This window comes from Rasamsonia byssochlamydoides (assembly GCF_041956645.1).
Source record: "Rasamsonia byssochlamydoides strain NRRL 3658 unplaced genomic scaffold VTN77scaffold_101, whole genome shotgun sequence".
NCBI lineage: Eukaryota > Fungi > Ascomycota > Eurotiomycetes > Eurotiales > Trichocomaceae > Rasamsonia > Rasamsonia byssochlamydoides.
Window position 1 is genome coordinate 1 of NW_027192484.1, and position 26,154 is coordinate 26,154.

At 53.4% G+C, this 26,154-nt stretch overlaps 8 protein-coding genes across 8 annotated transcripts in view; 4 read left to right on the forward strand and 4 right to left on the reverse strand.

Moving 5' to 3' along the window:
- Positions 1 to 305: 305 nt before the first annotated feature.
- Positions 306 to 1,690, reverse strand: VTN77DRAFT_532 (uncharacterized protein; the record flags this gene model as incomplete). Its single annotated transcript, XM_069421476.1, has 3 exons — positions 306 to 592; positions 653 to 1,436; positions 1,508 to 1,690. 3 exons carry the CDS (start codon positions 1,688 to 1,690, stop codon positions 306 to 308), a joined length of 1,254 nt encoding a protein of 417 aa, XP_069273444.1.
- A 4,100-nt stretch (positions 1,691 to 5,790) lies between these two features.
- Positions 5,791 to 6,782, forward strand: VTN77DRAFT_533 (uncharacterized protein; the record flags this gene model as incomplete). The annotated part of the gene is made up of 2 exons (XM_069421487.1): positions 5,791 to 6,289; positions 6,397 to 6,782. 2 exons carry the CDS (start codon positions 5,791 to 5,793, stop codon positions 6,780 to 6,782), a joined length of 885 nt encoding a protein of 294 aa, XP_069273445.1.
- Positions 6,783 to 7,568: 786 nt separating this feature from the next.
- On the reverse strand, positions 7,569 to 9,889 carry VTN77DRAFT_534 (uncharacterized protein; the record flags this gene model as incomplete). Its single annotated transcript, XM_069421498.1, has 6 exons — positions 7,569 to 7,615; positions 7,815 to 7,856; positions 7,935 to 8,411; positions 8,483 to 9,359; positions 9,442 to 9,483; positions 9,542 to 9,889. 6 exons carry the CDS (start codon positions 9,887 to 9,889, stop codon positions 7,569 to 7,571), a joined length of 1,833 nt encoding a protein of 610 aa, XP_069273446.1.
- Positions 9,890 to 9,971: 82 nt separating this feature from the next.
- VTN77DRAFT_535 (uncharacterized protein) lies at positions 9,972 to 10,562 on the forward strand (the record flags this gene model as incomplete). Its single annotated transcript, XM_069421509.1, has 2 exons — positions 9,972 to 10,418; positions 10,482 to 10,562. The coding sequence occupies 2 exons, from the start codon at positions 9,972 to 9,974 to the stop codon at positions 10,560 to 10,562; spliced, it is 528 nt and encodes a 175-aa protein (XP_069273447.1).
- A 29-nt stretch (positions 10,563 to 10,591) lies between these two features.
- Positions 10,592 to 11,607, forward strand: VTN77DRAFT_536 (uncharacterized protein; the record flags this gene model as incomplete). The annotated part of the gene is made up of 4 exons (XM_069421520.1): positions 10,592 to 10,809; positions 10,891 to 11,094; positions 11,180 to 11,331; positions 11,396 to 11,607. 4 exons carry the CDS (start codon positions 10,592 to 10,594, stop codon positions 11,605 to 11,607), a joined length of 786 nt encoding a protein of 261 aa, XP_069273448.1.
- A 1,237-nt stretch (positions 11,608 to 12,844) lies between these two features.
- VTN77DRAFT_537 (uncharacterized protein) lies at positions 12,845 to 14,605 on the reverse strand (the record flags this gene model as incomplete). Its single annotated transcript, XM_069421531.1, has 6 exons — positions 12,845 to 12,946; positions 13,032 to 13,121; positions 13,197 to 13,647; positions 13,728 to 13,957; positions 14,030 to 14,395; positions 14,540 to 14,605. 6 exons carry the CDS (start codon positions 14,603 to 14,605, stop codon positions 12,845 to 12,847), a joined length of 1,305 nt encoding a protein of 434 aa, XP_069273449.1.
- Positions 14,606 to 16,751: 2,146 nt separating this feature from the next.
- VTN77DRAFT_538 (uncharacterized protein) lies at positions 16,752 to 23,346 on the forward strand (the record flags this gene model as incomplete). The annotated part of the gene is made up of 4 exons (XM_069421542.1): positions 16,752 to 17,786; positions 17,859 to 18,234; positions 18,315 to 19,120; positions 19,183 to 23,346. The coding sequence occupies 4 exons, from the start codon at positions 16,752 to 16,754 to the stop codon at positions 23,344 to 23,346; spliced, it is 6,381 nt and encodes a 2,126-aa protein (XP_069273450.1).
- Positions 23,347 to 25,169: 1,823 nt separating this feature from the next.
- Positions 25,170 to 26,154, reverse strand: part of VTN77DRAFT_539 (uncharacterized protein) — a gene marked incomplete at both ends in the record, with an annotated part of 1,730 nt that continues 745 nt past the window's right edge. The window contains 2 exons of the mRNA XM_069421553.1: positions 25,170 to 25,483; positions 25,571 to 26,016. Of these exons, the coding sequence (XP_069273451.1) occupies positions 25,170 to 25,483; positions 25,571 to 26,016 (760 nt within the window). The remainder of the gene's footprint in view (positions 25,484 to 25,570; positions 26,017 to 26,154) is intronic.

The following is a 26,154-nucleotide window of genomic DNA, read 5'->3' on the forward strand; positions in this document are numbered from 1 at the left end:
CCTCCCCCTGCTCCCTCCACCTTCCACCTTCCACCTTCCCCTCCCTGCCTCCCAGCACCCCGGCTCGGGCATTTAATTAACTACCTTATCAAAACTAGGCTCTGAACTGAACTCGCCCGATGAATATGTAACTTTCGATGAATATGTTAACTTGATTTAATTGCAGTGGCTGATCTCCTCCCTGAATACGATTATAACGAAAAATGACGACTGGTGGGGGCCATGGTATCATTTACGGGGCGTCGTGGGGGTGTGCATTGGTCCCTCGTATTTCTCTGCCAATCACCCAGCTAATCTATTATTTTTCACAGACAGGCGTCGAGCTTCACGGTGATTGTCTCGGTCACGCCAACCAGGGATCCGACGATATGACTCAGCTGATCTGGCGTGCACACCAACTCGATCGAAACTCGCTGCAGGGTCCTCTGTGGACTGCCCCCCCCGGCTGTCGGGCCGCTGGCCTGTGACGACTGTCGGCTGAGGACGCCGCCGGATGGGTTGCATAGCGCCGCAGACTCGTGGCGGTAGTGTGCGGGACAGTGGCCTTTGTTGTTGGACTCGGTTGAGGGAGATACAAATGCAGCTGAAAATTCTGTGATCCAATCAGTCAGGGGGAATGAATCCTCTGGAACACGCATAGAAAAGTCCCTACCATTGGTGAGGGGTCCCCTCGCCTGCGTCGTGTCTTGGCGGTCGCCAAACTTGTAAGAATGAGGATGAGGAGGAGAATGAGGATCCCGGCGTTCATGAGGCTGCTCCCAGTTGCGGGAAGTATCACTGGTATCTCCCGGGAGCATGGACGTGGAGGCTGGCAGAGGAAAATTCATGTCCAGTGGATACGGAAACAGGCCCTGAAAGACCTCTGATGGCGCCGTGCTGTCGGCTACCTTCTCGGCCGTTGTCAAAGCAGTAGGAGTAGAAGAAGATTGTTGGGCCCCAGGGTACGAATGGATGTCGAACGGATAAGACGGTGCCGCGTCTGATCTGGAGGCTGGATTGAGCGGCGTTGTTTTTGATATCAGGTTTTCTTGCCACCTCATTTGAGGGAATTTGCTTGCATTGGAGTCAATGTCTTTGGGATCCTCGTCATCTCCCTCGTCGTCATCGTCGTCATCATCATCATCATCATCATCGTAGTCGTCGTCCTCGTCCTCGTCCTCATGATCGTCATACTTGTCCATGCTGCCTTGACGGCCAGCAGTCTCGTTGCTGTTGTGGTACGCCGACGGCGATGGTTGAGGTCTCGATTGCCGACGGGGCGAACTGAGGGACCGCACGTCGTCCGTGGATGGCGCACCAGCACTGGGTGCCGATCGTGCTCGCAGCGCAGCGTACCGATTCTTGAGCGCCAGAGGAGCCCGTCCGGGCAGATGCTGGGACGCAATCTTGGTCCAGGCCGTGCCATATTGCTCGACCGCGAAGAGCAGTTTTTCATCCTATTCGCATGTCGATCGGAGTGAGCCGCAGCATCACCAAGGCAGACCACGATCCCACCCACCGCACGTACCTCATCTCGGGTCCAGTCACTGTAGTCAATCTCGGGATTCAAGCTCTGGCTCCAATGGCTCGCACATTGGCCGGAGTTCCGTGTCCCCACGGCGGCGGCCACTCGGGTCCATTTGGGACCGAACCGTCGCACGGCATTCCACAGTCGTTCGTCCTCGGACTCGGTCCAGGGCCCTTTGGACATGCCGCTGCTCAAGGAATTGTACCACCGTCGCCGGCAGTCTTTGTTGGTCCGCCCAGGGACGCTCTTGGCGAGTTCTCGCCAGAGCAGCGGCCGTGATTCCCCGATGGCTACAGAGGACGAGCAAGTTAGTGAGCGAGTTCACTGGCCATGGTGGGTCAGCACCACCGCGCAGGGACGGAAGGTTTTTTTTTTCTGGGGGTGGTGGGAGGGAGGGGGGTGCTAGAAGGTGGTGATGGATGCCCAGCACGCAACAGGCGTTGCCCACCCTTTTGGACCGCTCCCCGCAGTAAAGCGTCCTCTTCGGCCGTCCATTTGCGGCGCTCTCGGCCCATGAATGAATGTTGAATTCGGAGACCTGTTTCGGGGAGAGACGTGTCTTCCGGTGCCCTGGAAGGTCCGTGGGAGAGGGTGAATGGCCACGAAAGCGTGGACACGAGAATCGTCCCGGTCGTCCATCGATGGAATTTATAGGACGTGAGACGGGCGGAACTCACGGAGAACAGATCGTCAGCAGTGTTGGCACTGTTCATCAACGCAGTTGCATCGCGACTTCTAGCCTGCGATAAGTCAGCCCTGCAGAGTATAGTTAAGCTAGCTCCCTTACCTTATCTGGCCGATCCCCGTCCCGTCCGCGGGAAGCCCACGTTTGCTAACGCCTTGGCATGGAGCGTGGGTTCCATTGGGCTGAGCGCCACAGCGGTGTTGCTCGTGTCCTAGATTTCCAGGAAAACGTAGGTTCGGATATGAGAATGAAGAAACTGGTATGGTTGGTGGAATGCTGAGTTATGTTATTCTCTGCGTTGTGCCATAAACTATTAATACAGATAGAATTTAGGCGACCACTGGATGATGTCTCCACCCGTAATGATGTAAATATCACTACCTGTTGTTGAGGTTCTGGCTATAAGCATGTAGGGGAGAAGCTTCTACAAGCACCACTATAGAAGACGATATGAAGGAGACTTGATTCCTGATTCTAATCAGATGTGGGAGACCTGGCGTATAAGCCTTATTGTGAGAAGCGGGGTATTTGGCTTCCAATATGATGTATCACATCAGCTTACATGACTCTCATTACGGACGGGGTTTCCCGCTGCCTAAGCTTTATGTCTGTTCCTTTACTAATTTAGAATGCTGACCAACTCTGGGCTGACGACTGCTTTTACTCGGCTCCTGGGGTCACCGCCCCCATTTTACTTGGATCTGGAAGATCTAGAAAGGTCCAGAACTAGGCAGCCTCTTTGGACTGCAGGATTTTGGAAACCTATAATTCACCACCTAATATAATATTACACTCCTGAAACGACTGTAGTGAATTCCTAGGAACCTCTTTATTGAATCGAATGAATATGGAGATAATGATCTTCTCTTAGATACACAGTTCTGTTTCATTAGTTTTTCGGCGGCCCCCCCCCCCCCCCCCCCCTCCTTTCCCCGCAAAACTCGAATATTTTCTGAAATAATTTCTCAACAAAATTATATATAAAATAGGTGTAACGGTTAGCCCCAGACCACCGTCACAGCTGTACGCGGTCGTCTGGGAGAACTCAAACGGACTCGAGGTGCAAGGTTGCCAAACCAATAGGGCGGGGTAGAAGCGGGGTCGTGAACCAGGATATAGAAAACCTCCCTTTGGGCTTCTTTCTAGAGATTCAGCAATCCATTCTGTTCTGAATTCACCCCTACGTTTCCATATCAAGTCTACTTCTCTGTCGTTATGACAGCGTATCGCCTACTCCACGACGGCTAAGTCGTAACCACTTCGTTATAAAATACCAGCCATCACAATAGGTCTAAAAAAAATAGATATTCTTATAATTAATTGATTAATCTAAATCTTTTATATATAAAATTTTTTAATTATTTTTATGGTTGTTAAGTAATATATTATTAAAACTGAAGGTATTTTAAATTTTTCTTAAATAATAATCCTCATGTGACGGTCTGAACTAGGCGGTGCATTAGGCGGTGAGACATATGACCGGCAGAATCTGTGAGATATCTCGCTGGACCTCGTAGATAGCTTCTTTCTCCCCCAGCTTAGTCTCTTCGTTCTGAACTACCTCATAGCTTCTAGATAGACCTACTAGCTAATGGGATTTGGGTTCGTTACACAAGATGCCTAACTAGCAATAAGGGTCGATGCTATATGTTGACTATAGTATAGACTCATGGTGGACTGACTGTCCTAAACACAAGTAATAAAGGCCCTCCCCTTAGGTCAAAGAGGTAATAAGAATAACTAAGAGACACACCTACTAAAGCTATATAGAGTATACTAATAATAGTTCATAGTCTTACTAACCCTCCAAGTAATCAATGAAGTATGAATTTAAAATTAAATATAATAAGAGAAAGACTAGATACAAGAGCAAGAGTGTCCATCCTTTTATAACCTTTTCTATAGTCCCTAATATCCCTCTTTCTGGCAGTCCCTTGAGGACTCTCCTCCACAGTCCCTCCATGGACTATTCCAGCCACATAGCCAATAACAAGCCACACCTCTTAACATGTTCTTCACTTGCGGGGTATTGCGTCTCATCCTGCACTGCTGTGTTAGACAGCCTCCCATTCTGTTGGTCCGTAACAATTATGCCTTTTACCTAATATTATTCTGAAAGATGAATTGCACACCTATCAGGATACTTTAAGTCAGGCGTTTATAGCCATACTATATAAAGAGAGAATAATCTTGACTAATTCTGGTTGCAAACAGCAAAGTCAAGATTGCTGGTCACTGCATTATGTAAGGATCTGTAAAATGATAGTTATCTCAATATGGCGATATGCTTGTCACCAGAGTTGACTGGATTACCCTGAGTGTCTTTGGTCCTGGTTGGCAAGTGATAGAACCTTCCGGGAAGATATCCAATAATAGATGCGGCGATGGCGCAGATCACTTGGTGTCAGCAGGACGCACTTAGTGGGTCAGGCATGTAGTTCGAGGGAGAGCCCCTAATTTTACGAGTATATGTGACTTGGCTTGCAGCAAACTCTAAATAATGATACACATGTAGCCAATTATATAAGATAGAGAGCTCAAGTGATGTACATACCCTCTGTTACTATGGTAGTTCTATTTAGCGAGGTACTACATGATATTGACTATTTATAGATAATGATTATGTTATAAAGTTCGTTTCGAGTACGATTACTGCCAGATAGATAGGAGGTACAGGGATCTACGCTAGTACTATGCCTACTGTACAGCACTCTGTAGGTCAAGATTGGGGAAAAAATGGAATGTGACGTGTGCTTTGCCTGTTAGAATGTCAGGTTACATCTGTAGCTATTTCTCCCTCTCCCTCCCCCTCCCCCTCCACACCTGATAAAGCCTTATCACAAACTAACTACAGTGCCCAACTCCTAGAGCACATCTCGTGGTACTCCGTAGACGCTCATTCCAAACCGCACCTTTTATTGCCATGGTGGGTGGACTTCATATACGTGATATACGTCCGTACCTGTGTACATACATTGTTTGAGCAGGTAGTAACCCTGCTGCCTGAATGATGTTCGCTTCAGGCCCACTGTTAAAAAGAGGGGATCTTCCAGACGAAGTTGGATATCAAATGTTTTTTTTTTCCCTCGCCCTCCAAAAAGTCCCATGCCTGGACCCGAGTAAATTAAAACAAAACAAAAACAAAAAAAAAAAAAAAAAAAAAAAACAAACCCTCGTCGTCAAACCGAGGGGGAGGTAGAGGCCGTTCCCCGGCGTCTCTTCCCTCCGCCCCTCCCTTACTACCCATGTCTCCTCCCCGTTCAAGTCAGTTGAAATCGTCTAGATGAATCGATCGGTTAGGGGTTGACTGCATCATGCCGGATTTTAGGGTTGTTAACTCCAATTAACCCCGCCTCAAGTCCAGCATCATGGCATCATGTCCCAGGTTGTTTTTTGCGGTGCTAGAATGGAATGCCTTCCCCCCCTAGCAGACATAAATAAATCACGTCCATTAGGGCCTCCCTTCCTTTCCTATCAGGCTCTGTCCGGCGATCTTTTTTTTCTTTTTACAACGGAAGATAATTAATCCAGTGAAGCTTGTACCCCTGAGAGACAAAAAAAAAACCCACCAAAACCACGAACTTGGCCCAGCCCAACCATGTCTACCACGCATACGATTCCTAAGAGGCCGCTTACATGGCTCATCACAGGCTGCTCGTCGGGCTTCGGTCTCAGTCTGACCCGCATCGCGCAGGCGCACGGGCACACCGTGATCGCGACATCCCGGAACCCGTCGCGCACGCCGGATCTCGTCCAGGAAGTCGAGAACAAAGGCGGGAAATGGCTGCAGCTGGATGTCAATGACCCCAGCCGCGGCGCGCAGGTGATTGAGGATCTCGAGGCGTCCGGCCAGCCCATCGACGTCCTGGTCAACAATGCCGGGTACTCCATCTACACGGCCGGGGAGTGCTTCACGGAAGAGGAAGTCCGCCAGCAAATGGAGACGCTGTATTTCGGCCCGTTCCGGTTGATCCGAGCCGCAGTGCCGCATATGCGCAAGCGACGGTTCGGCGTCGTGGTGAATTTCAGCAGTGGCGCCGCTCTCGAAGGGAGGGATAGTATGGGAGCTTATGCTGCAGCCAAGGCTGCGTTGGATGGTGGGTGTTCCTATACATACACACATACATACATACATACATACATACATACATACATACATACATACATATGTATATATATAGATTCAAGCTAAAAATGACGCCAGGCTTGTCCAAGGTTCTGGCAAAGGAAGTCGCCCCGTTCAATGTCCGTATCTTGACCGTCGCCCTGGGCACCTTCAACACCAACATGGGCAATGCGACCATCATCGGCAAGAATCCTCTGCCAGAAGACTACCGAGGCTCGGTGGCGCAGCAGATGATGGACTACATGTCCAGTGGGAAGTTTGAAGGCAACGGGGATAAGGATAAGGCCATGAAGGCCGTCTACGAGGTGGTGACGGGGGAAGGGGTCGGAGCGGGACACCTCGATGAGAGGCTCTTGCCCCTGGGTCGGGACCTGGATGCGAGGATCAAGCAAGTGCAGGCTTATCTGGCCCATAGCTTGGAGGTCTTTGGAGAAGTCTGCAATAACGTCCACAGAGAGAAGTGATGTGATGTGGATAGGCTGAGGAAGCGTCGTCAGTAAGGATTCCTATGATGAGATGGCAGTTCAGTTCAAAGAAAGGACGAGCAAATATTCCCGAAGTCCGGACGGGAACAGCTCGAATCCGCGTTCTCGATCGACGGATTTTTCTGGGGATAAGTCTGGGACAAATGAGAAACGATCAATGTTTGAAACAGTCCCTCCAGTTGAATAGTAGAAGCGTGATTTTTTCGAATGGAATGGGATCTTCCATATCTGTTTTCCCCCCTCTCTTTTTTTCTTTTTCCGTTTTTTTTTCCCTTTTCTTTGTTTTGTTTTTTTTTTACCAAGTTCGAGAAAACTAATCAATCAACACATCAAACCGGACGAAAGTAAAAAAAATCTCACATTCTAGCAAGAAGTATATATTTATATAAATAAAGTTCGTCTCAACTTAAGAGGGAAAGACCGGACGGTAGTATAAAAAGTACTGTACTGTACAAGTTGAGAACGCATATGTAAAACTTTTCAGTAATACCTGTTTTGTTTTTTTTTCGTGCCTTTTTTTTTACATCTTGACCGAAAAATTGTGTGAATATGAAAAAACCAAAAAAAAAAAAACCAAAAAAAGAATCCCCCACAAAAGGAAAAAAAAAAAACTCTAGCTATTTTGACACGGTGAGTATACATATATCTACCCACCACCTTGGATTGATCCCGAACGGGTTCGGTTTCAAAAACTTGAAGGGCCCTCCTCCTCCGGTGGGAGGTTTCCGTGGAGCCTCTCTCTCTGATGAGAGGTCGTCGTCGTCGTCAGTTGCCGTTTTTGATGTCATCCGCGATCTTTTCGGCCAGCATATCTGGCAGACTCTTGTGTCAGCTTCTTGAATGATCCCCGGAAAAACTGGTTTTGCTTGCAACGGTTGGATTCAAATATGTACAGTACTTACATACTACAGTCTGGGGGGACGGCCCTGTTGGAAAAAAAGAAAGAAATTTTTTTCTGTTAGACAAGGGGGTCACCGGGACAAAAAGCAAAGGGACAAGGGGGGAACTCACCCGGGGGTAAAAATGGGAATGCAGAGGCATCGACAATCCGCACTGCAAGAGAAACAAAAAAAAATATTCGTTAGCAAACATATATCTTCAATGGTACTGTGACAGTAAGACGAGACGAACAGTTCTTGACTCCATACACCCTCGCATGGCTATCCACCACCGCCAACTCGTTGTCCGGCTTCCCCATCTGGCACGTCGCACTCGCGTGGAACAACGGGGAGAATCCGGCCTTGAGCTGCCGGAGGATCTGCTCGTCCGTCTGGACGCTCGCCCCCGGGAAAAACTCGTCGCCGATGGTGACGTTGGCCAGAACCGAGGACGTGAACGCCTGGCGGACGCGCTTGAACGCCGCGGTGAGGAGCTCGAGGTCCGACGGGGCCGTGAGCCAGTTGGGGTTGATGAGCGGGGGGTCGCTCATGCGCGACGAGGCGATGGACACATTGCCCCGCGAGGCCGGGGCCACCAGCGCGGCGCAAAAGGTGGCGTAGTTGGAGCCATCCAGCGGCGCGGTGTCGTCCGGGGACTCGAGGTTGCCGACATAGCTGGGAAGCACCAGGTACTCGATTTCGGGCCAGTCCTCGGGGAGCTCGGCCAGGGCTGCGTTCGTTAGCGAAGGCCCGACGGGGAGAGAAAACAAACACACACACACACAAAAAAAAAAGACCTACTCTGCAGCGTGGCGGCGGAGAAGTTGGCTCGGAATTCCGCGGGCAGCTTCTCCAGGCCCGCATAGTCGCCCCCGGGGCTGGTCAACGGCCCCGTCGCATTGGTGTTGAACTGGTCAATGGCGATCTGCAGATTATCGCCGTACGACAGCGACGTCGCGGTTTGCAGGTTGACCCGGTACGCGATGCCGAAGAACACATGGTCATTCATGCCCTGGCCCACCCCCGGGCGGTCCGCCACCACGGGGATGCCGTGCTGCCGGAGCAGGGCCGCCGGGCCGACGCCCGAGACCTGCAGCAGCTGCGGCGTCTGAAAGGCGCCCCCGGCGACAATGACCTCGCGCGTGGCGGAGAGGGTGTAGGTGGTGTTGCCCGTCGTGACCTGGACGCCTCGCGCGACCTTGTCGTCGTCGAAGAGGATGCGCTCGCCCAGCGTGCCGTTGAACACGGCCAGGTTCGGCCGGTCCAGGTACGGGCGCAGGAAGGCGGCCTCGGCGGAGGCGCGGAACCCCGTGCTGTGGTCGATGGTGTGCATCATCCACGACGATCCGTTGAGATTGCCGTTGATGAAGGCGTCCGTCTTCCGGATGCCGATGGCCTCCAGGGCCTTGGCCGCCCAGGTGCTCCAGCTCTGCGCGAAGGCCGCATAGCTCACCGCCAGCGGGCCGCCCGTCGCGGTGTCGGCGGGATTGTACGCGGGCGTCGAGTTGGCCCATCGCGTCGCCATGTCCGGGGGCGTGAAGTTCATGCTCTTGCGGTAGTACTGCACCACGTTGTCGTAGGTGTACGACGGGTCGCCCACCGCGTCGGCCCACCGCTGCAGGGCCCCCTTCGCCGGAAGGGTGTACGTCATGTAGTTCAGGGCCGTGCTGCCACCGAGCTGGGGGGAGAGAGAGAGAGAACGATGTTAGCGAGACAAGTGTCCGAAGGGCCCGCCGGGAGGAGGAGGAGGAGGAACGCACCGCCTTGCCGCGGACATAGTGGAAGATCTGCCCGTCGATGCTCTGCCACGAAGGATCACGTCAATGCCAGTTCCAGCGGCGGCTGCGAAGGGAGACGCACCGCCTGAGGAGTCGTGAGGAACCCCCAGTCGACGAAGGGGATCGTATAGTTGGGGGATTTGCCGTCGTAGCGGAAGTCGTATCCGGGCACCTGGCTCTGGTTGCCGACGACGTCCTCATAGAAGGTCCCGGCCTCGATGACGGCCACCGACACGGACGCATTCTCGCTCAGTCGGTTGGCCACGGTCAGGCCCCCCGGACCGCCCCCGACAATCACGTAGTCGAAGACCCGGCCCAGGTCCTCCTGAGGGCGCGACGACGGAGGGATGGCGAGCACCGGGCTCCATGGGGAGACCAGACTGATGGACAGCAGCAGCAGCAGCAGCTTTGTGCGGACGGAGATCGGCATGCTCCTCTGCATCGTGGACGAGGGAGTGGACACTCCGCAACAGTCACGGCGGGCAAAACGGTGCCGGTGTGGGTACTACGGGATGTACAATGCAATGCGATGCGATGCGATGCAACGCCGTGTGCAGAGCGGAGGGGGTGGCAATGCAGTTGAGACGCACAACGACAAAGACGGATACATATATGTATCGGGAACAGAATGGAGTCCCAGCGCAGGGCACGAGGTCCCTCCTGACGGCGCGTTTCTAGGGCCAGGGGAATCAGTCGTCTCGGTTGGGAGACGGGAGCAAATGGGGTCCGCGCAACGACATGGTCTATCCCATCAATGCCCTCGCTCCCTCCCGGTCGAGAGGATGTGTTGGGAGAGGCTGAAATACTCGGTGCCAGACCGTCCGTTTTACTCGGTTCCCGGAGGAGACAGGGTTTCCAGAAGCGGTAACGGTAATTCATTCAAGCCGACTTACTGGGACATGTCCTCAGGGCCCAGATTCCCCCCAAATACGAAAATTGCAACTTGGTTACAGACCCTGGTACGAGACATACAACCTGCCATAAACTATTCTGCACTGTTAATGAATATTTATTCATATTAGTCCAATATTTTATTAGCACGTAAATCGTATCTGCTACGGACCTGGCGACCTGCGGAAGGCAAGTCTCCATCGAATCTATAGACGTCTTGGACCTCTTTTCCCCGAACAGGATGGCATTCCCCTATAAGCATGTTTTCCTGGTGGGAGCCACGTCGGGCATTGGCCGCGCCATGGCCGAACGTCTTGTGGAAGAGGGCGCCAGAGTCACCGCCGTCGGCCGTCGCCAGGATCGTTTGGATGAGCTCGTGCGCAGACATGGAGAAGGCAAAGTGCAAGCGATTCCGTTCGATATTCGGGCCCAGGATGAAATCCACCAGCTTGTGGAAGAGTAAGAGAGGGCGACATATAAGACCTATTGTACATACAGTTACTTTTATCCATTTTTACTGATCAAAAAGTCCTCACTCAGTGTGATTAAAACGTCTCCCGATATTGACTGCGTCTTTCTCAACGCTGGCATCCAACGTCCCTTCGATCTCACGGACGCAGCCAAGTTCAATCTGGACCTCTTTCACGAGGAGATTTCGGTCAACTTCTCCAGTTTAGTGTTCCTCACTCACGCTTTCCTGCCCTTTTTTTTGGCCCGTAAGGAGGAATCCACCAGTTTCATCTTGTTCGTTAAGTCGTGTGTGGTCCGAGAAAATAGACTGCTATAAACTGACTTGAAACCGAAAAATTCCGAAAAAAAAAAACAACAGTACTGGTTCAAACCTTGCCATTGTTCCCGCTGCTACTTTGCCGGCATACTCTGCTTCCAAGGCAGCGTTGAATGTCTTTATCCTGTGTCTCCGGGAGCAGTTACGGAATTCGACCGTGAGAGTGATTGAAATTTCCCCTCCACCGGTACAGAGTAAGTGAAAAAAAAGATTCCACACTAATTACCATGGAAAATGACTGATAGAAGTCTTTTTTAGCTGAATTACACGACTACATGGGCGAAGCAGCCGGGAGAAGCCTCGGCATGCCGCTGAACGACTTCATCGACATCGCCTACAGGAGATTGGTAGGAGGAGAGGACCAAATCGTCGTGGGCGCGGTCGGACCTACAGAGACCTTCCATGAGATCATCGACAAGCGACGGACCGCATTTACGAACCTGGCGAAGGCCATGCGAGGAGACAAGTAGGCGAACAGAAATTCAGAACAGAAATTCAGGATGACATGCTTAGCTAGACCAGTTTTGGCTGTCCTTGGTGGACTACAGAATTTATTATTTATCCCATATAGGAAGGAGAAAAAAAAAGAGGGAATATTTGATATTCAGTTAATATACATATATATATATTTTTGATTTAATTTTAATTAGAATTCTTACATTTGAAGATATCTATTAGTTGGTAATATTCCAATACCAAATACTGTTAACACATGGTATCCAATGGGCATAGTGTCCTTAAATATGAAAGAATTTTGTTTGAATACAACAAAAGATAATCATCAAACCTTGGATTTTCATCAAGAATTATCAAATATTTTAAAATTCTGCAATTTTAATTTTCCTTTCTAATAATAATATTGTACGTCTCAGTCATTTCCTGAAGTAATCTATCTGTATTTCTCAGATTATTATATCAGAATTCTTCCACAGGACAACTTGGACATAATGGGAGTTAATACATAAATAAAGATTTCCCCAAATCATAACTACACGGGTCTCATGAGGTCATCAAATTCATTGTATTTTACAATTTAAGATTTCTACTATCTCGGGGGTATGGCCGAAACCAACCTTTTTTCGAATTACCCATGCATGTACTCTACATACCTATATGTTACATTACTAGTACATGAATCAGCATACTATAGTAAATATGATTTCTTATCACATGGTATTCAGATTTAGCTCTCTACTCGGAACCCCCGAGACCGATCCGAAAACGGAGGATGAGGAATATAGAGCTGGTTTGCCAGGACATGGACTCACAGATTATTAAAGCGAGAAACAAAAAAAATTCGTCGTCAGAGGGGTAGTTGTATCATACGAATGTCGCCAATTTTTCTTTTTTGGGGGGAGGGAAAAAAATTCACGATCTGTGGAACTGGAAAATTCTCATTATGTAGAGAGAGCGCTTATCTTGATCGTTATTCTTGCATATTTAATTTTTATTTATTTTTTTTTGCAGAACAATTTTCGTACATTCGAATAGAAGCCGCTCACACATTCAACTGACTATTGGCCTACGTAGGCTCCACCTCTGCCTCCAATCTGGTTTCTCTTTCTTCAATCAAAGAATCTCTGTACCGACCGAAAGAATGTAGTTCACTGGTTATATCATCATCATCGTCATCATCATAAATAGTTCCTGTTCGACGTCCATGAGGAGCATGTGTATATTTGCATGTGGATCATCCTACAACCATTTTTATGTCGCGACAACCCGTTTCTTGACCTTAACATCCAGGCCATATTGCCGGAAAAACCACGCGTTTTCGACTTTGTATCGACGAGGGTCGAGTATCTCAAACTGTTTTTTTTTCTTGACGCATCAGACGAATGTGCTGCTTTTACCTGCAGGGGGGAGGTCAGGGAACTCCCAGACAACAACGTACCTCATAGTTGAGGAGAAGAGCTGGGACCAGTTTCTTCATTTCCAACCACGCAATATATCGTCCGAGACAGATCCGCCTTCCCGCTCCAAACTAGACAATAGGGTTCGTCAGTCATTATATATCAAACGGAATAACCCTACTGCTTGCTTGAGTAAAACAACGAACCGTAAGAACGCTCTGCTCGAGTTTCTTGCGGTGTTCTTCGCCTTTCCCCAGCCATCGGTCCGGATTCCACTCGTCCGCATCCTCGCCGAAAGTCGCTCGATGGCGGTTCACCACATACGGACTCATCCCGACCACCGTCCCTTCGGGAAAATACTGTCCGCAGATGGTAATGCCCCCCTTGGGGACGACTCGCTCAAACGGCAGGCAGAAAGGGGGATGCAATCGGATGGCCTCATTGATGCACGCATCTAGGTAGGGCAGGTCCCGAACCTCTTTCCAGGTGGGGAACGGTCGTGTGAGACCGTTTTGTTTCTCGGTCTCGATCAACTCCTCGTAGAGCCGGCGCAGGGTCTCGGGATGAGCCAGCAGGTTGTACCAGACGGTTCGAAGAATCACGCCGGTGGAATCGGATCCGGCAATGACGTTTGAAAATGTCCATGCCGTTATCGCCCTAGAAGACGATAGAAAATGGGAAAAAAAAATGAGACATGTCAGCCAGGGAGACCGGGCAAGGAATCATCTTACACTTACCATGGAGGGACCGAATCATTGGTTGCCTGGATTTCCATAAATCGCGATAACATATCTCGATGGCTGAGCTGCTCCTCTTCCTTGAGGCCACCGTTCTGTTTCACCTGCTGCTGTCGCTCCTGGATGAATTCGCCCACGATTTTCAGGATCGAGAACCCCGTGGTCCGCCGCCACATGGCGATCCAGGGGTTCTTGTACCAGAGTTGATCCAACCATGGGATTTGGGTCATCTGGAAAATTGCAACGTCAGCAACGTCAGCCCTCCTGTTTCATTCTTCCCGTGCAATTGATCCACCACGCACCGGTGCTGCAGTCTTCATGTAAGTCCAAATGGTTCTCAGCATGCCACCGACGTCTCGCCCCTGTTCCAAGAACCCATATCGCTTGGAGAACGTCAAGGTCCCCATCACATCAAAGGCAAAGTACTGGAGCCAGTTTGCCAGGTCAAACGTCTCTTGAGACTGGACGAATCGGGTGTCCAGCTGGTGGAACATGACCTCCAGCACCTGATCGACAAAGACTTCCAATTGAAGGACATTCGACTGGGAAAACAACGGTGCGATGGGGCTTTTGAGCTGTTTATGGAGATTTTCGTCGCGGGTGTTGAACACCGCCGGCAGTGCTCCCCCTTTCCTCGTGTAAGGCATCAATGTCCGGTAGAAGTCACCCTACAGACGCCCCTCCATCATCAGCCAGGAACAGCTACTACTTACTACCACAACTGTTGTGTGTGGGGGGGGGGGGGGGGGGGGGGGGGTGCGGGGAAAGGAAGAGAGAGAAAGAGAAAGAGAAAGAGAAAGAGACACACACACCTTGGGAAAGCCAGGCCGCGTTGGGTAAACAGTCGGGATGGCCGCCGGGTCCGCGATGGAAACCATGTTGGGTCCGAACCGCACCAGATTGCCATATTTTCGATGGACTGCCTGATGGATCTCATGCGCGCGTCCGGTCTTCACCCACAGAACCCGTTGCAGGTTTGTAAATCGTGCCCAGAACGGGCCTGGGATGTTCCTGAGTCGCCAATATGTGCGCAAGAGTCGGTAACAAAAAAGATACGCCAATAGCAGTCCGACTGTCGTTATGACGAGGTGTGATTTATCTGATTTATCCATGGTTGAAAAAAAAATTCACTCTTGACTTCTTGTTTTCTTTTTTCAATTCTGTTCAAGTCCAATCAAGGGGCTTTCTTCGAATTCGTCACTTTCAACGGGATAAGCTATTTGGAGACGAGACTGCTGTCCATGCTGTGGATATAGCTTGTTGGACGATATAGAATAGTTAAGAACGAAAAACAGAGCAACAAGGTCAATCAACTTAAGGGGCCACAGCTTTTTCTAGGGTTTTAGGAATACGTTTCTGCCCCGCGGGGGAAAAGAAGAGAAGAAGAAAAAAAAACTCTCTGTGGAGCCGGTGCTGTTGATCAGGCTTGTCATTCTATATCCAGCCGAATCGCTGCCCCCCATTCAAACGTCCGCTAATCGATATCGTGGCAATGGAGTTTTGTCAGGGTTGTGTCTGCATGCTAAGACGGGGCATGCCCGCTGTTTCTCACAGCCGTGGTCCATTGTGCTCATGTTTGTCAAGATACTTACTTACTCGGTCCCCCGAAGGTCTCGAGGGTGTCCCACGGGGGTCGATTACTTGGGTCCAAAATTTGCTTGTCCTCGCATCCAAAACTTTTCCAGCAAAAGTTAGAGAAAAATGCACCAATCTTTTTTTGTTTTCTCTCTGGCTGGATTATCAATCATCTCGTTGTATTTATTTTTTTTTGATCGTTCATGCCAAATTAGTAAGTCGTCGGTTTTTTTTTTTCGGTAGCGCCCATGGATGGCCAGGATAATTGTAACAGATTGGGGTCAGGTCAACATAACTCGTCCTAAAGCAGTATCTAGTTATTTTAGTTCTGATCTTTAAGGGGGAGGCAGCACTTGCTTATCTGATTGTAGAAGAAGGAAGAAGAACACTGTATATATGGTCCAAGTGTTGGTCTCAAGGTTCATCCACCCTCTTATCTGAATAATAACTGTTTTCTCTTCCCTCCCCTCTCTTCTTCTTCTCTCATCTATCTCCCTTTTGAGACGCTTCAACAGTTTCGGTATTGGTGGATATAAAGGGAAAAAAGAAAAAAAAAGAAAAAAAAAAGACATGCCAAGTTCCATTTCTCAACCCAATGGGGTTGAGTCTGGGGTTGCGTCTCCAAAGGACATTCTGCTCCTGTTCGGTCCTCAATCCACGCGGTTAAGTGACATCTATCTGTCTGAGATTCGGGATTTGATCATGAGAAACCCCGATCTGGCGTTTCTTGCGGACGTCGTCTCGGAATTGCCATCCCTATGGCCGACCATTACGGGTGCCTGTCCATCAGTAGCAGCAACCAAGATCAAGATCCCCGGAGAAGAAAAGCTCAACGAGCTCCGCGATTTCTTCCTCCTTCAAGACAACAAGCTTGTTGTTCCCAATGTGAAAGAGGCCAGCAATTTGACAGTGGCTCCCCTGACCGTTCTCTCGCACCTGGTGGAGTTCTGGCGCCTCCATCAAACCCCGAAGAAGAAGATCGACAGTATCATCTTTCCCTCCTCCTCCTCCGCCGGGGGGAAGTCAGCAACGGCCCCATCCTCCCGATTGAGAGATGTGCAAGGGTTTTGTATGGGATTCCTGGCGGCTGCCACCGTGGCCAGTTCGCGGACCGCCCTCGACTTTCGGAAGTCCGCCTCGGCCGCGTTGCGTCTGGCCGTATGTATCGGAGTCGTCGTGGACTTGGACGAGGCCTCGATGGTCGATCGGCTGGATGGGACTTCCTCGCTTGCGGTCCGGTGGAAATCCGATGCCGAGTTTGACTACTTGAAGGAGGCGCTGGGTCGCCATCCCGAGGTAAGTGGTGATGGCCTTGAAACATTTACATACATCCTTTTTGCAATGAGCCAGGGGAGAGTTTTTCCATGTTGCCTTTCGTCATTAAGTCTTTTCTTTCCTTTTTTTTTTTGGTTCACTTCCTAACCAGATAGATAGGCATATATCTCATGCATGACGGACAAAACTTCGGCCACCGTCACCCTCCGCGTGCGGGACTCCAGCACTCTCGGCCGGAGTCTCTCTGATCTAGGGCTCTCGGTTCAACCCATTGCTCTGCGTGGTCGGTACCATCACCCGTGCCATTCCGAGATGGTTCGATCACTGCAAGCGCTCTGCGAGCGAGATGAGCGTTTCCAGCTCCCGGCGGCCGATGCCTTGCTTCTTCGGCTGCGATCCAACGCCGATGCAGAACCCATACAGCAAGGGTTCCTCCATGACATCGCATTGACGTCCATCTTGACCGAACCGTGTCGGTGGTTCCAGGCCGTCGACGCGGCGGTGGAGAGCATGCAACAAGCATCCGCGCCGGACAACAACAACATCGAGATCGTCCCCGTGGGGACGGAGTCCTTCGTTCCCCGGTCCGTGATGATGATGACGCGCATTAATAACAGCAGCCCCGGTCGCAACGGCTCCGAGCGTCTCTCCTCCGAAGGCGCCTCCAAGTTTCGTCCCTCGGCCATCGCCATTGTCGGCATGGCGTGTCGGTACCCGGACGCAGACTCGGTCGAGGAATTCTGGGAGCTGATCAACTCGGGCCGCTGTGCGGTCCAGCCGCTGCCAAAGGATCGCTTTCAGACCTCGGAGCTCTGGCGGGAGCCCAAGGGACCCTTCTGGGGGAATTTCCTTCGTCGTCCAGACGCCTTTGACCACCGATTCTTCGGCATCTCGGGGCGAGAAGCCAAATCGATGGATCCCCAGCAGCGGCTTCTGCTCCAGGTGGCATACGAAGCCGTGGAGTCGTCGGGATACCGGGGCACTCGACGGACCGATCTTCCCCGCGACGTGGGCTGCTATATCGGCGTGGGCTCGGTGGATTACGGTGACAACGTGGCATCCCAGCATGCAACCGCCTTTTCGGCCGTGGGAACTCTGCGGGCGTTCATCAGCGGCCGGGTGAGCCATTATTTCGGCTGGACGGGACCGTCCATCACATTCGACACGGCTTGCTCTTCTGCAGCGGTTGCCATTCATTCGGCTTGTAGGGTGAGTATTAGAACATATATATACATCTAGATCTTCCAAGGACTGACCCTTTTTTTTTTCCTAAAACCACAGGCACTCCTCGCCGGAGACTGCTCCATGGCGGTGGCGGGAGGCGTCAACCTCATTACGAGCCCCGCGTTGTATCAAAACCTGGCGTCTGGATCCTTTTTAAGCCCCAGCGGCGCGTCCAAGGCGTTTGACGCGAGTGCGAATGGTTACTGCCGCGGGGAGGGAGTCGGCGTGGTAGTCCTCAAGCGGTTGGCCGACGCCGTCGCGGCCGATGATTCCATTCTCGCCGTCATCACCGGGTCCGCCGTCAACCAGGGATCGAATTGCACGCCCATCACGGTGCCGGATTCCGAGTCCCAAAGCGCTCTGTACCGCGAGGCGTTGTCGATGTCGGGCACCGAGCCTGCCGATGTGACCTATGTGGAAGCCCATGGCACCGGTACCTGATCTCTTCCCCCTTGATCAATGAAAAAAAGGAAAGTCCTCTTCGCTAATTTATATACTGTCTATATGCTATAGGCACTCCGGTTGGGGATCCCATTGAATGCGAGAGCATTCGGAGGGTATTCGGAAGCGCCCATCGTTCGCAGACCTTGTTTGTCGGATCCGTCAAGGACAATATCGGCCACACCGAATCGGCCTCGGGCGTCGCCGGGCTCCTGAAAACCGTGCTGATGATCCAGAAGGGCGTCATCCCCAAGCAGGCCAACTTCTCCCAACTCAACCCCAAGATTGCCCCCTTGGAGCCCGATCAGATGGCCATTCCTGTCGAGTCCCGGCCCTGGTCCTCTCCCGAGCGCATCGCGGTCGTCAACAACTACGGCGCCGCCGGGAGCAACGCCGTGTTGGTGGTGCAAGAATTTGATGCCTCTCGGACGGGCACATCTCCTCCCATCGGCGGCAGCAGCAGCAGCAGCGGTAGAAATGCACCTGGTGGTGCCGGTTCCGAGTTTCCCTTCTTCATCTCGGCCAAGTCGCCCGAGAGCCTGTCGGCCTACTGCTCCACGTTCAAGAGAGCCTATCTGCCGAGAATCCAGGCCGCGAGCCGAGCAGCGAGCGAGGACGTGGTCCTGGCGAACATCGCATATAACCTGGCAACGAAACAGGATCGGTCGATGGAATACTCGTTGTCCTTCACCGCCGCAGACCTCGCCGGCCTCTCCCTCGCCCTCGATGCTGCCGGCCGGGATCCGAGCCGCGTGGTCAAGCAATCGACCGGTCGTCCCCGACGACCCGTGGTTCTCTGCTTCGGGGGTCAGAATGGCCGGACCGCCCATGTCTCGGAGGACTTCTTTCATCATTGCCGGCTGCTGCAGGTTCATTTGGTACGTGGTTCCCCAATCCTCCGGTTCGATCGTTCCTTTGCTGATCCCAGAAAACTGTTCAGGGAGACTGTGACTCCGCCTGCCGGGCGTTGAGGCTTCCGAGCCTGTTCCCGACCGTCTTCCAGACCGAGCCGGTCGAGGACCTGGTCACCTTGCACTGCCTGCTGTTTTCCATCCAGTACGCATCCGCGAAATGCTGGCTCGACTGCGGGCTGCCGGTAGACGCCCTCATCGGCCACAGTTTCGGGCAGCTCACCGCGCTCTGTGTGGCGGGCTCCCTGTCCCTCGCCGACGGGCTGCGTCTGATCTCGGAGCGCGCGCGTCTCATTCAGAGTCACTGGGGCCCGGAGACCGGAGGCATGCTCGCCGTCGAAGGGCCCCTGCAGGAGGTGGAGTCGCTGGTGGCCGTCACCACGCAGCGCTACCCATCGTTGCCTCCGGGCGAGATCGCATGCTACAACGGGCCCCGGAGTTTTGTCCTTGCGGGCACGGGGGCCTGCATCGACGCCATGGAACTCCTGGTCCGGTCCGAGAGGGCCTTCGCGGGGTTGAAGACCACCCGGTTGAAGAACACGCATGCCTTCCATAGTCGACTGGTCGACAGCATCCTCCCGGCCTTCACCGAAGTGGCACAGACGCTCGCGTTCAAGAGACCGTCCATCCCCATCGAGGCCTGCTCGATGGACCAGAGCTGGACGGACATCACGCCGGAGAAGGTGGTGCAGCAGAGCCGACTGCCGGTCTACTTTGCAGAGGCGGTTGAGCGGACGGCCCGCCGGCTGCCGTCCAGCATCTGGCTGGAAGCCGGATCCGGTTCCCCGGTGATTGCCATGGCGCGGAGGGTGCTGAAATCGCATCCCGCGACGGAGGCATTCACGTTCCTGCCGATCGATCTTGGTGGTGAACGCGCGCAGGCGAACCTCGCCAGGGCCACCGGCGAGCTGTGGGCAGCCGGGGCAGCAGCAGCCACGGCCCAATTCTGGCTCTTCCACCGCCAGCAGAGGCAGTCCTACGACTGGATCAATCTTCCGCCATACCAGTTCCAAGAGTCGCGACACTGGATCGAATACAAACCGTCCAGGACCGTGGAGCCCGAGACCGAGCCCGAGCCCGTGACGGGGGCGTCCGCAACCAAGCAGCAGCCCGAGATCCTCACGTTGCTGGACGATTCGCGATCGAGCAAGAACCGCCGCGACGCGCTGTTCTTCGTCGAGGCCCAGGACGACCTGTTTCGACTCTGCACCGAAGGCCATGCCGTCCTCCAACAGAGCCTCTGTCCGGCTTCGTTGTACGTGGAATTGGCCGTGAAGGCCGCCAGCATGCGGACGGATGGCCAACGACCGGGAGGAGGAGGAGGAGGAGGAGGAGGAGCACCGCATCTTCGCCGGCTGAGGATCTCGTCCCCTCTGACGGCCCAGTCGTCGAGACGCATCTTCCTGCGGCTCTCGCGAGCGGAGACGGGCACGGCATGGTGGACGTTTACTCTCTTCAGTGCCGCTGGCCAGCCCAACGGCGCCGATGCGGTCACTCATGCCACCGGCGACGTTACGTTCGCGGCGGAGGACGATCCTGCGCACCGGGATCGCCTCCGGTCCCTCAATCGGCTGGTGGGCAAGTCGTCGCGATGGGACGGGATCATGCAGTCTCCGCTCGCCAGTGGCCTCACTGGAGCGATCATCTACAAGGCCTTTGGGCGCGTGGTCACCTATGCGGACTATTACCGCGGAGTCGCAAAGATCGGCGCACAGGACCAGGAGGCCGTCGGGTATGTGTCCATGCCTCCCAACCAGCCGGCGGCGTTGGCGCCGGGCCTCTGCAATCCCATCCTGGTGGACAACGCCCTCCAGGTCGCCGGGATCCACGTCAACTGCCTGTGGGAGTGCCGGGACGACGAGGTCTTCATGTGTACGGCCGTCGGCGAGGTCTTGTTCAGTCGGAGCGGCGTCCTGAACCAGCCCGGGAAACCGTCCTGGCGGGTCTACTCCAACTTCGAATCGACGGCCCACAACTGCCTCGTGAACGACATCTTCGTGGTCGACCCGGAATCCGAGGAACTGGTGCTCATCATCCTGTCCGCCGAGTTCCGGAGTGTTCCTCTGAAATCCATCGCCAAGGCACTGTCGACCCTGAACGGCGGTCCCGCGACGAAAGAGACAGGAGACCCGTTGCGGGTGAATGGCAAGGTCCATCCAAACCGAATGTCCTTGACGGGGACACAAGAGAAGCCCGAGGCAGAACGACGCCCCGTGGTCCATCGCAAGGACGGCCTCATCCTCCAGCAACTCCGCGAGATGTTGAGCGACCTTGTCGAAGTGTCGGTGAGCGACATCCAGCCCGGTTCCGCTCTCGACGAGATCGGCATCGATTCCTTGATGGCGACCGAAGTTCTCGGCGAGATCCGGAAGCGGTTCAATGTGACCATCTCGCTCTCCGATTTCCAGGATGCGGAGAACGTGCACGCTCTCGCCCGACTGATTCAGGGTACTGTCCACCAGCAGGGAGTGCCAGAAGAACCGCGGGAGGAACCTCTCGCACCGCGGAGCACCGCCCAGCACGATCTCCTGAGCCGCGTGCAGGAAATGCTGAGCAGTGTGATTGAGGTTCCTCTCCGCGAAGTCGCACCGGATGCGTCCTTGACCGAGCTGGGCGTGGATTCCCTCCTGGCGACCGAGGTCCTCGACGAGATCAAGAGACGCTTCCACGTTGCCATCCCCGTCAGCGAGTTCCAGGAGTTGACGGATGTCCAGGCGCTCTGTCGCCGCCTCCAGTCTGCATCCGATTCCAGTCCGACCTCCGAGGAGGATGATGATGATGATGATGACGACGACGAGGCCACCCCGTCTAGCGCGACGTCCGGAGTTCCGAGCCCGTCGTTCGCCCAGGTCGCTCACGCCTGCTTCGGAGAGGTGAAAACCCGCTTCGATGCCATCGCACAGGAAACCGGGTTTGCTGGCTTTTCGCAGTCGGTGTACGCCGCGCAATCGGAGCTGGTCGTGGCCTACGTCGTGGAGGCGTTCGCATCGCTGGGTTGCCCGTTGGCCTCGTTGAGCCCGGGCCAGAGACTGCCGGCCGTCTCGATCGACCCCGGACACCGGAAACTCGAGCGGCAGCTGTATCGGATCCTGGAAGAAGCGCAGCTCATCGAGCACGGAACCATGGGTTCCTATCATCGGACCGCAAAGCCCGTTCCAGGGCAGTCGGCGCAGGCCCTGCACGAGGAGATCATGCGCCGGTTACCCCAGCATGCCTCTGAGCACCAGCTGCTGCATACCACGGGGCCTCGCCTGGCCGAATGCCTGTCGGGACGGGTGGACCCGATCTCGTTGATCTTCCGGGATGCTCAGGCCCGGCGCCTGCTCGAGGATGTCTACACCAACGCCCCCATCTTCAAGTCGGGCACCATCCTGGCGAGTCAGTATCTCACGGCGGCATTCCGTCGGGTGGAAGCCACCCCCAACAAACCGATTCAAGTTCTGGAGCTGGGTGCCGGAACCGGGGGAACCACCAAGTATCTGATCGACCAGCTCGCGTCCACGGCGGCGGATCAGCCCTTTGAGTATACCTTCACGGATATCTCGCCGTCCATGGTGGCTGCCGCCAAGAAGAAGTTCTCCCAGCACGCGTTCATGCGATATGCGGTGCTGGACATCGAGCATGACCCGCCGGCGCCGTTCCGCGGGCAGTTCGACCTGGTCATCTCCACGAATTGTATCCATGCCACCCAGAACCTGTCGCGGTCCTGCGAGAACATCAAGCAGCTCCTTCATCCCGACGGGGTGCTGTGTCTGGTCGAACTCACCCGCAATCTGTTTTGGTTTGACCTGGTCTTTGGTCTGCTGGAAGGGTGGTGGTTGTTCAACGATGGTCGCGAGCATGCGCTGGCGCACGAGAGCTTCTGGGAACAGAGTCTGCGTCGGGCGGGATACACCTGGATGGACTGGAGTGACGGCGCGTCCCAGGAGTCCAGCATGCTGCGTGTCATCACCGCTTCGCCCTCGGCGGACTTGCTCCTCCGCCGCCTCTCCACGACGACGGTCGAAACGGTGGTCTTTGCGCAGAGGGGGGACAGCGAGCTCCTGGCAGACATTTATTATCCGGACAGGATCGGGGACTCGCGCCAGAGGCGTCCAGTGGGTGAGAGATCCCTCCCGTCTAGATCATCCTCAGCAGTTTGCAAGGGGAGCCCGGGGCTAATTGGATCTGCATGCACACACCAGCTCTCCTGATTCACGGCGGAGGTCATGTCATGCTGTCCCGCAAGGACATTCGCCCGCCGCAGACCCAGAAGCTGCTCGACGCCGGCTTCCTCCCCGTCAGCGTGGACTACCGACTGTGTCCGGAGGTNNNNGTGCCTCTCGCGGACGGGCCGATGGCGGACGTGCGCGACGCCCTGGCGTGGGCGAGAACCGTGCTGCCCGGTCTGCGTCTGACACGGTCCGATATCCGCGTCGACGGCGATCGTGTCGTGGCCGTGGGCTGGTCCACGGGCGGGCATCTGGCCATGTCGCTGGCGTGGACGGCGCCCCGGCCTCCGGAGGCGATTCTCGCCTTCTACTGCCCGACCGACTACGAAGATCCGTTCTGGGCGCGCCCGAACATCCCGTTCGGCGCGGACCTGGCGCCTCCGATGGCTCTGCGAGCCTCCGATCTCTGGGAAGGCGTCTACGACCGGCCCATCACGGCGTACAACCCGCCGGCGACCAAGCGGGCTCTCGGCGGGTGGATGGCGCCCAGCGACCCGCGCTCGCGCATCGCATTGTATATGAACTGGCGGGGCCAGACCCTGCCCGTGTTGCTGAACGGGATGATGAATCCGCATCAGCATCAGCAGCAGACTGACGGAGGAGAAGATTCTTCTCCTCAAGAACTTCTCCTTCCCGATCCGTCCGAGTCGCAGATCCGGGCCGTGAGTCCTCTCGCGCAGATCCGAGCCGGAAACTACCACTCGACCCCGACGTTTCTCATCCATGGGACGCGCGACGACCTCATTCCGTGGCAGCAGGCGCAACGGACGTACGAGGCGCTGGTGGAGAAGGGGGTTCCGGCCGAGCTGCGACTGCTGCACGGGGCGGTCCATCTGTTTGATATCTATCCAAATTTCGAGGAGCAGGAGGAGGCGGTCCGGGCGATCGATGACGGCTATTGTTTTCTTGCTGAACATGTACGGTCTTAGAGAGACATGTTGTCAGCGGAGCCCGGCTCATCCTTAGATGCAAATTGGTTGAGAACCAATGCCATGGTGTTGCTTTTTTAACCAATTCTGCTGACACATGTCTTTTTTTGTTTCTTTTCACGGTATTTTTTGTTTTTCTTTTTAAGCTAACATACATAAATTACGAATTTCTTTTTTTGAATTATAATCCGTTGCCCAATTTGAATTGAAAATTAAACCTTTTTATTTTTATCTTATTGTCAGAAATTACCAAAGTAGGAAACTCCAAAGGGCATCAATTCTCGTCTCTCTAATCTCTAAGGAAGATCTACAGTGCGTGGGCTTGAGCCTCTATATACTTCGGCTCTAGGGTTAGGGTAGTGGTATTAGTGCCTCAGGCACCAACTCCGGCGACATATCTTTTTTATTTCCCCTCCCCTTCCCCCCTTTTTACCATCAAAAACCTACCGACATTGTACATATGTGTTGACTTAGAAGATGACCTATAGAGGGCTATACAGTAAGAAAAATTGTCATGGCAATCTTTTTTTTTTTGGTGTACTAGGAATTTCTTGACAGTCTTGAAACCATGCCAAAGTAAAGTAAAAATGAAGACTCTGAAGTTGTTGAAAAATCGGATATACATATCAGAAGGCGGTTATTAGAACGGACCCGAGTAAAATCGTCCATCGTTTATTTATCGTCATGCAGCACTTATCGCTGGCCAATGGCAGCATTTAGAGAATGTCTTTTCTTTCTTTCTTTTCTTTTCCTTTGTTTTGTTTTGACTGGTTACATTAATCCCTCTTTCTCTATCTAGATGGATAAGTCTCCGTAGTGTTGCTTCTGTAGAATATGCATAATCCATATTATTATCAATTCAATCTTCAACCCCGCCTAAGCAAGTTCTGCCTCAATCACGCTCTGCGTGGCCACCGGCGAACTCCAGATCCGGACAATCTTCAACCCCACCGACTCCATCAGGTCCCGCCACATCGACTCGCTCCTCTCAAACGCCGAGACCTTCACCATCATCGTCAGGTCGTACGCGGTGGCCTGCGGGTGCGGATGAACGTCCGGGAGCACATGGTCATGCACCAGCAGTTTGCTGAATCCCGGGGTCATCGCGGCCTTGAGATGCTCGAGGATCCGCCGGGCGGGTTCGTCCGACCAGTCGTGGAGGACGCCGTGGAGGTAGTAGGCGCGAGCTCCTGGATCGGAAGGGTAAGTCGAGTGATTTTTCTCAACGAAAATAAAAAAAAAAAACAAAATAGCAAGGAGAAGACCCTCTCACTCACCGACCACGGGCTGCGGAGTGAAAAAGTCATGAGCCATGACCTTGACCGGCGGCGGGCACTTCGCGTCCCGGACGACATCTGGCCGATCTTGCAGGACGAGCCGGGACGCAACCTCGGGATGTTTTGATCGGAACTTCTCCAGATCATGGCCCACGTTGCCGCCGACATCGACGAGGAGCGGAATGGATCCCTCATCATCATCCCCATCGACCAGGTTTTTGTAGGGGTAGATGTCCAGCATCCCGGCCTGGTGGGCCATCACTCCCCCCATGACATTGTTGAACGTCCGGCCTTCCTCCGGGTGCGTGTCGTAGTACTGAAACAGACCGCCCGAGAAGCCCTTGGTGTACTGAAACACGCCATCGTTGGGATCGGTTGGATTTACGTAGTCGGTCCGGGCCAGATACTCGGGCATTTTGTGGAAGCACGGAATCACGGAGTCGTACCTATTCCTCATTCCGTCAGTACAGGCCCGGAAGAATGACCAGACAAGAAAAAAAAAACGAAAAAAAAAGAATAAAAAAAGAATAAAAAAAGAATAAAAAAAGAATAAAAAAAGAATAAAAAAAGAATAAAAAAAGAAT